The sequence below is a fragment of the Macaca mulatta genome, chromosome 1, assembly GCF_049350105.2.
Source record: "Macaca mulatta isolate MMU2019108-1 chromosome 1, T2T-MMU8v2.0, whole genome shotgun sequence".
NCBI lineage: Eukaryota > Metazoa > Chordata > Mammalia > Primates > Cercopithecidae > Macaca > Macaca mulatta.
In genome coordinates this window covers 115,763,048-115,777,894 of record NC_133406.1, presented here as the reverse complement: position 1 = coordinate 115,777,894, position 14,847 = coordinate 115,763,048, and the positions used below count along the sequence as shown (strand labels likewise).

Genomic DNA, 14,847 nt, shown 5'->3' with positions numbered 1-14,847 from the left:
TGCGCCACTATACCCAGCATAATTTTTCTATTTTTAGTAGAGATGGAGTTTCACTTTGTTGGCCAGGCTGGTCTTGAAATCCTGACCTCAAGCGATCCACCCACCTCGGCCTCCCAAAGTGTTGTGATTACAGGTGTGAGCCACCGCGCCTGGCCAGCTGTGTTAATAGCTCTACATAAAATTCTGCTCTGGCTCTTCATGCCCCAGAATAAAGTCCAAGTTTCTTTCCCCAGCTTATAGGGTCCTTCCTGTAGCCTGGTCCATGCCCACGTGTCCAGTCTTATTCTTCACCACTTCTTACCCCACACCTGCACATCACAGCCAGACAAAATTTCTTTCAGTTCCTATAATGGCCCAAGCTCCCTCTTGTCTTCTGGCCTTTGCATGCAGTGTTCCCTCTGTCCAGCAGTCTTTGTCCAGCTAATTCCTACCCATGCTTCCAGCCTTAGCTGAGAGATTACTTCCTCCAGGAAATCTCTTGTGATGCCTGCCCTAAGTCTGGTGCTCCTATAATGTCCTATCCTTTCCACCATGACCTGGCTCTCACCACACAACTACTTGCTTACTGGCCTTGTTCTCTTTCCAGTTAGGTCATAAACCCCTTGTAGGCAGGGGCCAAGTATTGTTCACTAGCACACAGCACTCAGGTCCGGCACATAGCAAGCCCTCAATAAATATTTCTTGAATGAATTAATGTATGATTTCTCATCCTCTGTTATTCTATGACAATTTTATACAGGTGTTCAATAAATATTTTCATTAAATTTCTCTCACTCCCCTTGGCCTAGAAGTTCCTCTTTACATTTAAATCTGAATTCTTTCACCAGGAAAACAAGCTCCACCTGAATCTATTCCAGACTAGAGTTGTTCAGAGCTTTCTCCCTCTTACCTCTCACTACCTGCACCACTCATTTGGGTACTTGCCTTACCCCGCCTTGGGATATGCTGCCTTGTTTCCAATATAGTGACAGCTCCTGGAGAAAGCTCCTGTGCCCCCGCATTACCTCCTTGAAGCTTCCTCACCTCCACCTGCAGCTCGCCTATGTCATCCACCGACCAGGCCTCATCATCGTTGTCATAGTTAGGCACAGTGCTGAAGCTGCCAGCTCGCTGCTCATGGGTGATACCACATTCGGGCAAGTTCTCTACGGACCTCGTACTCCGAATTCGGTTCTCAGGGATTCGGGCAGGGACACTGGTGGTGTCAAAGTTTTCACATTCAAGGACTTCCACATAAATCAGGTAGGGAGCCTGGGGAAAGAGTGAGAACAGTATTTGCAACTTACTTCCACCATTCACCCCCAAGTCTCAACTCCGTTAGCAAGGTTCTTCCTGCTGTCCTTTCTCCTAGCTCCAGCCTTCATTCAGTAGTCCCCTGAAACTATGAACAACTGAGCTCCAAAATGTACAGATGATGCATTTGGGCCAAACCACTCTAGACTATCAATTACAGCCTGTAAGGGAGGCCTAGATGCCTCTGTGGGTTTGTCCTGAAGACAGGGCCCAGGGAGCTACAGTGGACAAAAAGACTGGGACAAAGCTGGGTACTGTCCCAAGGAGCATCCCAAACTTCAGTATTTCCTTTGAAAGAAAAATATGGGCCAGGCGCGGTGGCTCATGCCCGTAATCCCAGCACTTTGGGAAGACGAGGAGGGTGGATCATGAGGTCAGGAGTTCAAGACCAGCCTCGCCAAGATGGTGAAACCCCGTCTCTACTAAAACTACAAAAAGTAGCCAGGCGCGGTGGCAGGTGCCTGTAATCCCAGCTACTCAGGAGGCTGAGGCAGGAGAATCACTTGAACCTAGGCGACAGAGGTTGCAGTAAGCCAAGATTGTGCCATTGCACTCCAGCCTCAGTGACAGAGTAAGACTCCGTCTCAAACAAAAAAGAAGAATCTGAACCATGAATATTCCAGTCAGCATACACATTCAGCTAATTCTCTCCAGTGTGAGTTGGGCATCCTTCTCTCCTTCTGTCTGCTCACTCTGCTCAGAAAAGGTCTTAGAAACAAAATATTTCTCTATGCTTATGGTTGCTGTATCTGGAAAGCTCAAGAGTTATAGAAGGGCTGGAGAAGAGCTACCAAAATGACTATAAGGTGTGGTAAAGAGCAATTCTCCTAAGATACAGCAAGAAGGAAGCTAAAAAGATTAGGTTTCTTTGGTCCAGAAAAACAAAGCCCAAAAAAGGATACAGGAGGGCTCTCAAAATTACAATCGCACTGAGACAGTCATGGTCGACATATGCATCATAAACTATGAAGGGAGACTAGGATGTTGGTGGGGGCATCACTGGTCATACACACAAACCCTGAACAACCATGGGTGAAGAGTCACATCCAGGGTAGGGGTTTGGGCCAGAACCCATCTACCTTGTCCTTGGAGTTGAGGACAACAGCCTGTGTGTGGGGTACACGGACCACGTGGTGGTCAAAGCCAGCAGTGGGCAGCCAGACTCGGGCAGGGAGCTTATGGTTGAGCAGGGAGAGCTCTGAGATCAGCCTCTGTGTTTTCTGCTCTTTGGTGGGGAGTGTGGCCAGCCGCTTGCCGATCGCCATCAGGGACTTGATGAATTCTCTCTCAGGAGCCAGTCGAACAGGCTACAGGCGTTTGGGGTAAGACAAAAGATGGTGAAGAAACCATATAATACAATGGCCCACCCACTCAGTCACTCCTGGCCATGCAGGCCGGAGACCCCAGTATCTGGAGAACTTCAAGAAAGGAACTGCTTTTTAGTCTTAGTAGGCGCTTCCACCCACCCTTCACAGCTTGAATTGAGAATAGCCAGCACATTCCTTCCCTACAGGCTATCCTTGAGGGTAAGGGAGGCCGTGAGTCCAGGTAACTAGGATGCACCCCTCTTCTCTTGAACTTGGGTTCCTTAAGGACTGTACCAAGGCTTCAGAGTGAGCAGGGGGACAACATCTGGATAGGTTAGCCAGGGGCACAGAAAGAAGAGCTGCTTACACCTGAATTGTTTCACCCTTCTCAAGAACAGGGTTGTCCCTCTTTCCATCTGGATCCCTGGGCTAGATCTCTGCCGAGGGGCTCTGCCAAGTCCCGCAAGGCTAGAGAAGGGAGCCCCATATCAATATTTCCACTTTCAAAGAGGGAAGATGCTCGTCATTCAAATTACTTCTGTTGATTTCCATGGTATCCCCCTGTCCGTCCCACAATCTCTTACAAGGCGTCAATGCACATGCAGGGGATGGAAAGAGTATGAGCTGATGAGCAGACTTTACATTAATCAAGGAGAAAGAAAAAGCAGATGGAAGGAGGTAGGTGGATGGAGAAAGCAACAGCTCCTTTTAGCCCTTGATGATGGCCCTGAAGGCCTGTCTCTTTTAGTGACTCCTCTTTGGGTCTTCTTCCCCTACCTCTCAGTGACTAGGTTCCCTATATGAATTCCCTGCTGTGAGTTTGGCTCCTTGTGCTGGGCAATTCAGTCATACTCAGAATGGGCAAGGTTCGTCTGGGAAGTAAGGTGCAGGTGGGGAAAAAGAGGGACTCAGCTAGACATGAAGAAGGGCTCTCTTCCCAGTCTAAGCCCTTCTACCGTAAGGGGCATTTTATCAAGATAGCCACCCAACTCCCTATCCCATCTCCCCTCAGCTGGATAAGAACAATCTCTCCTCCTCTTGTAGAAACAGCATTTGACTCACCAAGCCTTTCTCTTCCTTTCCATGTGTCTTGCTTAGTTTCTGGATTGAGAATTTCTATCCTTGCTCCCTCGCACTTTAAAAGAGCTTCTTTTGAAAACTGGGGAGTATCAGATCTACCTCTCCACGTGCAACAGTGCCAGGATTCAAAGGAAAAGCTCATTGTGGCCTTTGCCTCTTGGGAGATGGCTCAGAGTGCCACATAGGGAATGAAAGAGGATGTCTGAATCCTTCAGGAATGCTTTAGGTGACATTGTTGAAAAGAGAAAAAGAAAAGGAAAACAATGGAATTGGGTTTCTAAGGTCCCTGAAAATATCTTGGGCGTTTAATAGAGAAAGAAAATAAGAGGAAATTTGAAGACTCACTTCTTCCTTCATCCGAATCCACTCAGATGGCAACTGATCTCTGTCCCAAGGACCCTCTACCCCAACCAATTCATAATCATCTCAGATTAGAAAAGGCAGAATTCCTTCCCATTCTCAAATCAGCATTTGGGTTAGGGGCCCCTAAGTTACATGAGCATGTTGGAAATGTGACCCCAGGCCTCAAGAGAGAGGCTTTGCCACATGGGAGGAGATAGGAATCATGACTGAAAGGGGATTAGCACAGAACAGAGAAAACTGATTTGATAGACAAATCAAATAGAAAATATAAAAAAAATCATCCAAACTCCCAGAGGTCCTGCATTTCCTCTCACGTCTTTGCCCAGCAACAAGGTCCAAGACCCTGTGGGACCAAAGGGTCATGGGTTAGTCCAGAGGGAACAAGAAAGGAGAGGGGATTATGGAACATCCTGGGCAGTGAGCTGGAAAAAGGGAAGAACTCAGACCTGGAAAAAATGTGGTTGAAGTTAAAAAAGAAAACCAGTTGTGGGGAGGCAAAACTTTCCTTCAAGCCAAGTCCTATTTGTTTTTGGAGTCAGCTCACCAGCACAGGGCCTAACATTTAGAAGATTATTAATAAATAGTTGATAATCTCACGGCAGAAGCCATGGGGAAAGGGTTCTGGGTGGGAGAAACAGGATCCTGGGGGTTTCTGCTAGGCAGTTTTTGGCTCCAATCCAGGAGTGAATTCTACCTCTCTCCCAGCTGTTTGCTCCAGACACTCAGGAGCTGGGGGCTGAGCAGCACTATACTCCAGCTGTCTCTGAGAGAAGGATCAGCTGAGCTCATCTCAGCCTGGGCTCAGGATTTCCACCGCAAAGGTCAGGGAGAGGAGATCTGGGAGGTCTGGGAGGGAGGAGCTGATCTCCCAGGAAGAAAAGGGGCATTTTAACTTCAGCCTTGGCCTGGGGGCTCAGAAGACCTGGGGACGGAGAGGAAATGCGGCCATTGGGGGAGCCTGCCACCCAGTCCCAGCCTGACCCCACTTACGGAACTGAATGAATTATCAATACTCTCGGTGCTGGAGGAGAGCTCCTGGGAAAGGGCCAGAGGGCAAAGGGAGAAGGAGGGGGTGGGAAGGGAGGGGAGAGAGACAAAGGTAAAGAATTTAGCTCCAACTTGGATCGTAACTGCTTCTCTAGTGAAGTTCTACCTTTCTGCTTTAATAAAAGAAAGTCAGCTCAGAAATGCTACTTGCCCAGATGCTTGACCACTTGTGGGAGATGCTGGAAGGGCAGCTCAGACTTTAAGGTCAGAAGGACTGAAGAGACAAAGCAGCCTCTGCTTTTCACTTTATTCCCTTCTATTCTCAACTGAGTGGATCTTCCTTCTAGGCCAAAGCTCTAAAACTGGGTCCCTAGGGCAGTAACTGCACTGCCAAGCTTCCCTGCTTTTTTTTTTTTTTACCCACTCAGATGCTCTCAACCAAATCCTTCTCCATGGGGACCACCACAGGACTGAACTTAATAAGCTGCATGGCTCCCATACTGGAAACCCCATGTTCCTCCAGCTTTTTGGAAACCTCAGGGAGGAAGAAAAGTTAAACTTTCAGTGGCAGGTATACCTCTTCTCTAATTAGCCGCATTATCACCCTGGGAAGCTGAATCCCAACCTTGAACCTGTGTGACAAAGAGCATGCTAGACCAATAAGCCCAAAATCTCTGGGCTGGATGCTGATGGGAGAGAAGGATAAATCAATCTCCTATCTACCAAAACTCCTTAGGCTTCCTATCAGGCTATCCACATGACAATCAATATATTACGATTTTTGATATAAGTTGGGGAGTTAGGTCCTAGCTATATCCATCTAGAAAGCTGACTAGCTGGATAGCAGCTGTCCTAGTTCCAGCCCAGAGGATTTATCTAAACATCACCCCATTCCTGTGTCATACATGTCTGTGTGAAAAACAGGAGAAAGAGATGGTGTCAAACTCTCACTCAGCAGCTCTGAGGAAACACTCATGCACAGGGTTCATCCTGGGTTCTGTCCAACATGGTCTACCAGGGCAGGGAACGGGGCAGCACGTGTGCACAAATCTAGGTTGGGAGGACGTTGGTGTTGGGGTGTTAGACTTAAAAGACAAAGTCCTAAGAGCTCCCAGGGCAGGAGGGCAATGGTCAGTGAGTTTCTACTCTGAAATCTGCTGAGTAGATTCAAGCATCCACTTGAACTCAGTTCCATGGTTTCAGTTCTATTCTAGCTGGAGGTCCTATACTCAGGTCCTTCCTTGAAGAAAGTGGGGAATGGAGCACTTTGAGGGAGAAGCCACACTTAGAAACATGCCCCTAACGCAACAACTCTTCCATTTTGGGTAGAAGGTGGTGGGAGAATTAAGGCAGTGAGGATGTCAGAGTCTATTATGACTTAGTGGTTCTATTTCTACCTATGAGCTGGTTGAAGAAGGAACAGCAGGCAGGATATTGGCTCCCTGAGCAAAGCTCCAGCTGATTCTCACAGACAGGTCCTGTCTGACTCATTAACAGCCCTGGGGGAAGGGAGGTAGATCATGACCTGCTCCTCTCTTCCTACTCCCTGGGCTTGAGTCACTCATACTGAGTCAGCTCCAGGGAGTAAAGATGAAGCAAGAAGCTGACATCACACTACATCAAGCTAGAAGGCCTACTGGGGCTTCCAGTGTGACATGTGGCAGATTCCTCTGTACAAAGGTTGCAGTTCTGAAAAGACAAAGCTAATCTACTAACAGTGTCATTATGTGGGGGAGGGTGTGGTACCTAAATCACTCTCTCCTCTTAGCTCCCCCATTCTATACCAAAATATTTGCCATTTGGTTACAAATGGGAGGACAAACTGCCTGAGCAGAGTTCCCCAACTAGGCTGACAAAATGGCTTTGAAGGGGCAGGCTTTGAGGAGCAATGGTGGAAAATGTGAAAAATCAGCGCAAAGCCTTCTGACTGTGGGAGACAGTGTAAAGGATTCCTCATAGTAAGAAAGAGAACACTGTGAGAGCTGAGCAGAGAACAGCTCTGCAGGGAGACCATGGGCAGGAAGAGAACTGTACATGCTGACCCTGAGCCTCTTCTATGAGGCCCAACCTCACCCTTGGGAGCTCCTCTACCACTGGTGGGAGCATAGTATTAAACTCAGAACCTAAAAGGAAAGCAAGAGACTGGAAGCAAAGTGTTAGGGTCTACCTAGAGATTCTCCTAAAGTATCTCTACTCAGGCGTTAATTATGTGCCTCATCCCAGCACTTCGGGAGGCCGAGGCGGGCGGATCACAAGGTCAGGAGATCGAGACCACGGTGAAACCCCGTCTCTACTAAAAATACAAAAAATTAGCCGGGCGCGGTGGCGGGCGCCTGTAGTCCCAGCTACTCAGGAGGCTGAGGCAGGAGAATGGCGTAAACCCAGGAGGCGGAGCTTGCAGTGAGCCGAGATCGCGCCACTGCACTCCAGCCTGGGCGACAGAGCGAGACTCCATCTCAAAAAACAAAAAAACAAACAAACAAAAAAAAATTATGTGCCTCATTTTAGTAAGCTGTATACTTCCTGCTTATGGCAGAAAACAATTTTTTCAAGAGAGTCACAAACTAAACAGTTTCCTAGATACTGAGGTTTTCATTATTACTTTACACGTTCCTAGAGGGGAGGATAACATTTTATCCCCCATCCTCCACAGCCTCTAGCACATGGCTTTGCACACTGTACAAGGTCAATAACTACATGTTGAGTGAATGAATGTTACATGAAAGGGAAGAAGGATGAGTAAACGGAAAACCAGTTCCTTTGGTATTTAGGGGACAAAGGCCTTGACAGACATATCCTCAAAATGCCAAAGGGGCTGGGTCCAGTCACTCATGCCTGTAATCCCAGTGACTTGGGAGGCTGAGGCGAGAGGATCACTTAAAGCCAGGAGTTTGAGACTAGCTTGGGCAACACAGCAAGACCTCATCTTTACAAAAAAATTTTTTTAAATTAGCCAGATGTGGTGGTACACAGCTGTAGCCCCAGATACTTGGGAGGTTAAGGTGGGAGGACTGTTTGAGCCCAGGAGTTAAAGGCTACAGTGAGTTATGACTGTGCCATTGCACACCAGCCTGGGCAACAGAGCAAGACCCTGTTGCAACAAAAAGGGCGGACAGACAGATGGACGGGTGGGCAAAAGGAAGGACAGACGGACAGACAGACGGAAGGAAGGAAAAGGGTTGGGAGAGACCCCTGTGCTGAAGACTCTAATGCTTAGAAACCTAGTGATATTCATGTTTCTCTCTGTCTCTTTCTTGCTCTCCCATTTTCTGAGGAGCCATAGTGAATTCAGGTATTTCATTCCGTCAGTATCAGATAACACTGGAGTGCCTGGGAACATAGTATCTCCTTCCTTTCCTGCATCTAGTGACCCAAGATAAGGAGTCAGGTTGGAAAGAATGGCAGCTACAGAACCCACCCTAAATGATATAAGTATTCACCTAATACCTGCCTCTCAATGCCATCCATAATCCTATCCTGGAGTGGGAGTTAGATGCAAGGAAAGAGGGACCAAGGATCAGCAGAGTGAGAAAAGTCCTGAGGCCTCAGCTTTTCTGGTCCTAAGACGAGCACTACAAAATGGATACAGAGAAAAGCCAAGCCTGACAAGAGGCACCAAGGAATTCACTTCCAGCTGCTCACCCTCTGCTACAGGTTTGACCCCAAGATGGGACAGCTATCCAACCCTTCATGTTCCACCAGAATCTGGATGACTCTTCTTGTTCTGCAGCAACTTCCCTTCATGACCCAGGGCTCTGCTGCCAAGCTCAACCAGAAATGAAAATGGTCCATTCTAGCTCTGACAACAGTTTTGGCTTTGCCTGTGCATGGATGTGGAAGCTTAGATGGCCATAGACTGGGCCGTTCTTCCCCACATGGCTTCTGACAGCTGGGGACCTCGGGAAGTACATATTGAGAAATAACCAAGGCAGTTCAGCTGAATGATTATGAGCACCAGCTAGAGATTTGAGTCCTGGTCTGACATTCACTAGTTGAGGGACCTTGGGCAAAACATCTAATCTTTCTAAGCCTCAGTTTCCTCGTTGGTAAAATAATACCTGTCTCTCAGCATGGTTGTGAAGATTAAATGTAAAGTACTTGGCAAGATGCCTGGCACATAAGTGCTGAATAAATGTTAGCACTTTTAACTTTACCATTATTAAATTATCCTAACAAAATTCCAAATTTCCAGAGAGCAGGCTCTATAGTTTCCCTCCCTCTTCCTTTTCTCTAGTCACTCTGACTTCCCTCTATTTGAAAGAAGTCCCATTGTATCAAAAACGTGGGTGGGTTATATGTCCCACAGAGGCAGATGCCAGGACCATAGCTATATGCATTTTTCAAAAAGTGCAAATTCCTACTTTTTTTCTCCCTTCTTGTCTAGGCTGGGCTGGAAGCCAGGATGGGAGCCTGGCCAATGGTGAGTCAGAGAGGAGGACTGGAGCACCATTGTCTGGCTGGGACACCAGGTCACTGACACTTGGTAGTTCACTGGGCAGCTTTCTCTGCTATCCGTCCAGATGTGGAGTGAAAAGTGGGTATAACCTATTCATGTGGCCATCTCTTCCCTGCTCTGTATCCTAAATTATACCTCCAACTGCTGTTGTAGCTTCCTCTTCTTCCCAGCCTCCAGGTCCTTGACTAGGCACTAGATTTACTTTATACTAAGAGTGCTTTCTCTTCCCTTTGTGCTTCTCCCAAATGGTATGGGAAAGATACCAGCAAGGCACTCTTTCCCACAAGGAAAGGCAGGCAATAAAGGCATTCTCCAGATACCTCAGTGATAGAGAATGAACCTTACACTTATGTCAACAAAAGGTAGGATCTTCAGGGGGTAGTGAAAAGGGATTAGATTGTGAGTAGGAGTGGCCAGGAGAATGAAGCTGATATTTTATCTAACATCTCCCCTACCCCAGCACACACAAAGACAATAACACCCTTTCCTTTCCCACAGATGCTTCTCTGAGAGGCTCTGGTAGCTATCTCAAGTCTCAGGTCAGGGTGTGGAGGGCTTCTGCCACAGTTCTCATTAACACAGTAGGTGTTAATGGAATGGCAGTTTGTTTGTTTATTCATTCGAGACGGAGTCTCACTCTGTCGCCCAGGCTGGAGTGCAGTGGCGCGATCTCTGCTCATTACAACCTCTGCCTCCCGGGTTCAAGGGATTATCCTGTCTTAGTCTCCCAAGTAGCTGGGATTACAGGCACCCGCCACCATGCCTGGCTAATTTTTGTATTTTTAGTAGAGGCGGGATTTTGCCATGTTGGCCAGGCTGGTCTCAAACTCCTGACCTTGTGATCTGCCTGCCTCAGCCTCCCAAAGTGCTGGGATTACAGGCGTGAGCCACTGCGCCTGGCCAGTGCAGTTTAATAAAAATGATTTGGGGCACCATCAGGAGCATCAGCCTTGCCATTACCTATACGACCTGAGGCAACTCACTTTTCTCTCTCTGGGTCTGAGTTCTTCCTTTGTAAACTAAGGCAGTCAAAATACATGAATTCTAAGGTCTTTCCATTTTAACATTCCATGCTTTTATCAGTGAAATGAAACAGAGGGAGGACAGAAAGAACAGCATGACCCTGTGTGTATACAGAAGGCATCCTGTCTCCATGAAGCCCTCTGCCACCTTTTGTCTCTGGCCCTCCCCAGAATTTTACCTCATCCTCATTCTCCACTTTAGGGTTGCTGGCTGTTCGTTTCAAGTTGCTGCTGAGACTTATGCTGGCAGTGGCATCTGACTTAGAGCGCTGGTGAGTCCTTTTGGAGGGAGACAGCCCTGTGTCAGGGGCCGGGCTCAAGGAGGGCAGCTCCCTCTTCCTGTGAGCTGGCTTTAGCTCATCTGAAAGGATCAGCTTCCGTAGCTTGGTCCCACGGGAGTGTCGCTGAGTGGAAATGTGCATGTCTGAAGAGTAGGCCCCAAGCAACAGGGCACACTGGAGGGAAAAGTTAATGCTCTGGCGGCAACGGTGGACTATGTAGGGCTTAATGGCATCACCCACGTCCTCATCCATGTGGATGTACATGTTAAGCAACTGGGGTAGATAGAAGTCCACGTCCTCATTGCGAAAGCAGAAGAGCCGGTTGCCGATGTAGGCTTGTACTCCAGGCTCCTTGGAGTTATACAGGTATGAAATGGCCATGGAGATGTCAAACAGTTTTGACTCAAACAGCCTCAGGAGCCAAGACTGTTTAGCTGAGTTGTTCTGCCGCCGTCTTCTTGCTCCTTTGGCTGTGCCTGAGGCCACTGTGGCCCCCATCTCATCTTCCTCCTCCCTGATCTGGGCAGGTGGATCATCTAGGCAACGGATCTCACTGTCCACACCATCCCCATTGACCAACTCCAGTGGGGTGCCTCTGCTAGAGACTGCCACGCCTCCACGCAAAAGCTTGACCTTCTCCAACACCTCCTGGCAGGCCTTCTGGGCCACCTCAGGATCAATCACTGATAATTCCCCGACCCCCTCCGTGATGACACTTAGCAGGGACCCCCCATTATTCCCTGGTGGGCCAGAAGTGGGCTCAGAAGTTGGCTTCAGGGGGGCAGGCTCCACTACTGTATCTCCCATGGCCACAGCCAGACTTCGAGCTTCCAAGCTACAGGAAGAGGGAGGGAGAAAAGAACAGAAAGGGAGATACATACACACACTGGTTAGTGGTACCATCCTCAGGTCTTCCCTTTGCTATGACACCTTCCCAGGCACCTCCTCTTTTTGTCTTCCTGGACTCCTTCAAAATCAGATAAGAAGACATCTCCTAGGAAGCTTTCCTGACTACTTCCACTTCTGATTACATTACTCATCATTCCTCCTGTACTTAGTTACTCAGCTTAGCCTCTGTTCTTAGCTTATATATGTGAAATGTTGTTTTGTATAGGTTGTATTTATATAGATTTACAAATTCTTTTTTTTTCTTCAGCCAAGGTCTTGCTCTGTTACCCAGGCTGGAGGGCAGTTGCACAATCTGGGCTCATTGCAACTTTGACCCCTGGGCTCAAGCAAGCCTCCCACCTCAGCCTCCCAAGTAGGTGCACACCACCATGCTTGGCTTATTTTTAAAATTTTTAATCTTACTGTTTTTGAGACAAGGTCTTGCTCTGCTGCCCAGGCTGGAGTGCAGTGGCACGATCAGAGCTCCCTGTAGCCTTGATTTTCTGGGCTCAAGCAATCCTCCCACCTCAGCTTCCCAAGTATCCAGGACTACACACATGTGCCACCATGCCTGCTTAATTTTTTAAATTTTTCTGTAGAGACAAGGTCTCACTATGTTGCCCAGGCTGGTCTTGAACTGAGCTCAAGCAATCCTCCCTCCTCAGCCTCCTAAAGTGTTGGAATTACAGGCACAAGCCACCATGCCTGGTGATTTACAGATTCTTTGGGTAGACTGAGAAGCAATTCAGGTGTTATTCCCTTGTTCCCTAACTCTTCAAATACTTTTCTATCCACTTGCTCTTCCTGTCTCCCTTTAAATGCCTGCTATAACCTTTTTCTTTTCCTCTTTAGACTATATTTCATTACTCATATAACATTCTACAAACAGGTCCTGTACATCTCGAACCTTTATTTTTGTTTTAGAGACAAGTCTTGCTCTGTTGCCCAGGCTGGAGTGCAGTGGCGTGATCATAGCTCACTGTAACCTTGAACTCCTAGGCTCAAGGCATCCTCCTGCCTTAGCCTCCCGAGTAGCTAGGACTACAGGTGTGTGCCATCATGCTCAGCTAATAAAAAAATTTTGTGTATAGATGGGGTCTTGCTGTGTTGCCCAGGCTAGCTTTGAACTCCTGGCCTCAAACAATTCTCCCACCTCAGCCTCCCAAAGCACTACGATTACAGGCGTGAAACACCATGCCCAGCCATCTTTATTTAATATTAAAATCTTGGCTGGGCGTGGTGGCTCACGCCTGTAATCCCAGCACTTTGGGAGGCTGAGGTGGGCAGATCACAAGGTCAAGAGATCGAGACCATCCTGGCCAACATGGTGAAACCCCGTCTCTACAAAAATACAAAAATTAGCCAGGTGTGGTGGTGGGTGCCTCTAATCCCAGCTACTCAGGAGGTTGAGGCCAGAGAATCACTTGAACCTGGGAGGTGGAGGTTGCAGTGAGCCGAGACTGCGCCATTGCACTCCAGCCTAGAGACAGAGTGAGAATCTGTCTCAAAAAAAAAAAAAAAAAAAATTAAAGTATTTATATATTTTTCTAGTTACAGGTATTTTTTACCTTCCCTTTTAAACTCAAAGCTCTCAGAAAATAAAGGCCAGCAAATATCATGCCAGGCTTCACGTAGAAGAAGGCAGCTCTAAAACAACTATCATCAACCCTGAAGAAGCTGTGCCATTTCTCTGGTTGTCTGACGTCATGACATCACACCCTCTTTCTCCAGTGCTGTGGCTGCTGACATATAATGGAAAGAGCTCTGGACTTGAAGGCAAATAGGCTGGGGTTCAAAATCCTCATTCAGCCTTTTAGAAATGTGCAACTTATGCAAGCCATGTATCCTCAACTGCAAATTGGGAAAAAACACTGCCTTCTCATTGTTGCTGTGTGGAACAAATACCATCACGTGTACGAATGAATCTAGCACAGTCTTTGGTACATAATAGTACTCAATAAATGCTAGTTGAGGCTGGGGGCAGTGGCTCATGCCTGTAATCCCAGTACACTGGGTGGCCGAGGTGGGTGGATCACTTTGAGGTCAGGAGTTCAAGACCAGCAAGACTCTGTCTCAAAAAAAAAAAAAGACAAAAAGAAAAAGAAATGCTAGTTGAATCCTCATCACCTAAAAGATTACTAACCAGTGTGTGTGTAACATAGAACTTATATTGTTCTATGAGGGAAGCAAAGAGTTCCAACTGTTTGAGAATCTTCCAAAAATACTTATGACATTATGACAGCTTTCTCTGCCCCAATACCACTCCCCCCACTGTCATACAAACATTCTAACAACTGGAGGGGCTGTGAAAAGGCAAAAAGAAATCAGGCTAGGACTTATAGGCCTTCCAAAGAACAGGGAGGAACAGGAGTCACAAAACAAAGAACACCTCCTCTAGAGAAACTGTTGGAAGTTCAGTGAAGGAACACTGCTGACCAAAGACACTGCTCTGCAAGAGCAATCCTTCAGGGCCTCACCAAATCTGGAATCAGTGCAGAACAGGGGGAAATTTCATCAGATCAACCTGGCTCCAGAATCTGACTATAGCTAACAAAGGACTCAGAGGTCTCTTCACAAAAATACTAATAGAGTGAGTCTAAGACACACTCAAGAGCATGAGCAAGAGGAAGAATTTTGTAGAGTTGGAATACAGGTAATTTCCAAATATTAGTGACATCACCTTCAACACTGGTGACGCTGGATGCAAATACTTTGGGTAGGTGGAATAAGGAGGCCTAGAGATTCTTTAGTCCCTCTGGGAGGCAGTTTTCCACCACCACCCTTCCAGTGTCTATTCTTGTACCTCTGAAATGTTAAGGTTACTTTTTTTTTGAGACGGAGTCTTGCTCTGCCGCCCAGGCTGGAGTGCAGTGGCGCAATCTTGACTCACTGCAAGCTCCGCCTTCTGGGTTCACGCCATTCTCCTGCCTCAGCCTCACAAGTAGCTGGGACTACAGATGCCCGCCACCACGTCTGGCTAATTTTTTGTATTTTTAGTAGAGGCGGGGTTTCACCGTGTTAGCCAGGATGGTCTTGATCTCCTGACCTCGTGATTCGCCCGCATCAGCCTCCCAAAGTGCTGGGATTACAGGCATGAGACACCGCACCCGGCCCAAGGTTACTATTCACTGCCCATTATCATATAGTCCAGCTTCCTGCCTCCCAGCAGT

General features: G+C 47.5%; 1 protein-coding gene across 32 annotated transcripts in view; it reads right to left on the bottom strand.

Annotated features, from left to right (window-relative positions):
* Window positions 1-14,847, bottom strand: part of PI4KB (phosphatidylinositol 4-kinase beta) — a 36,540-nt gene that overhangs the window by 12,846 nt on the left and 8,847 nt on the right. For 12 of the 32 annotated variants that reach the window (XM_015152057.3, XM_015152031.3, XM_015152043.3 and 9 more), the window contains 3 exons: window positions 10,688-11,624; window positions 2,373-2,600; window positions 1,024-1,251 (listed from right to left, as the gene is read on the bottom strand). In XM_015152057.3, coding sequence (XP_015007543.1) covers window positions 1,024-1,251; window positions 2,373-2,600; window positions 10,688-11,596 — 1,365 coding nt within the window. In that variant the 5' untranslated portion in view covers window positions 11,597-11,624. Of the gene's footprint in view, window positions 1-1,023; window positions 1,252-2,372; window positions 2,601-5,033; window positions 5,079-10,687; window positions 11,625-14,847 lie in introns of all 32 variants that reach the window. The other 20 variants (XM_015151995.3, XM_015152039.3, XM_015152022.3 and 17 more) reach the window with 4 other exon arrangements.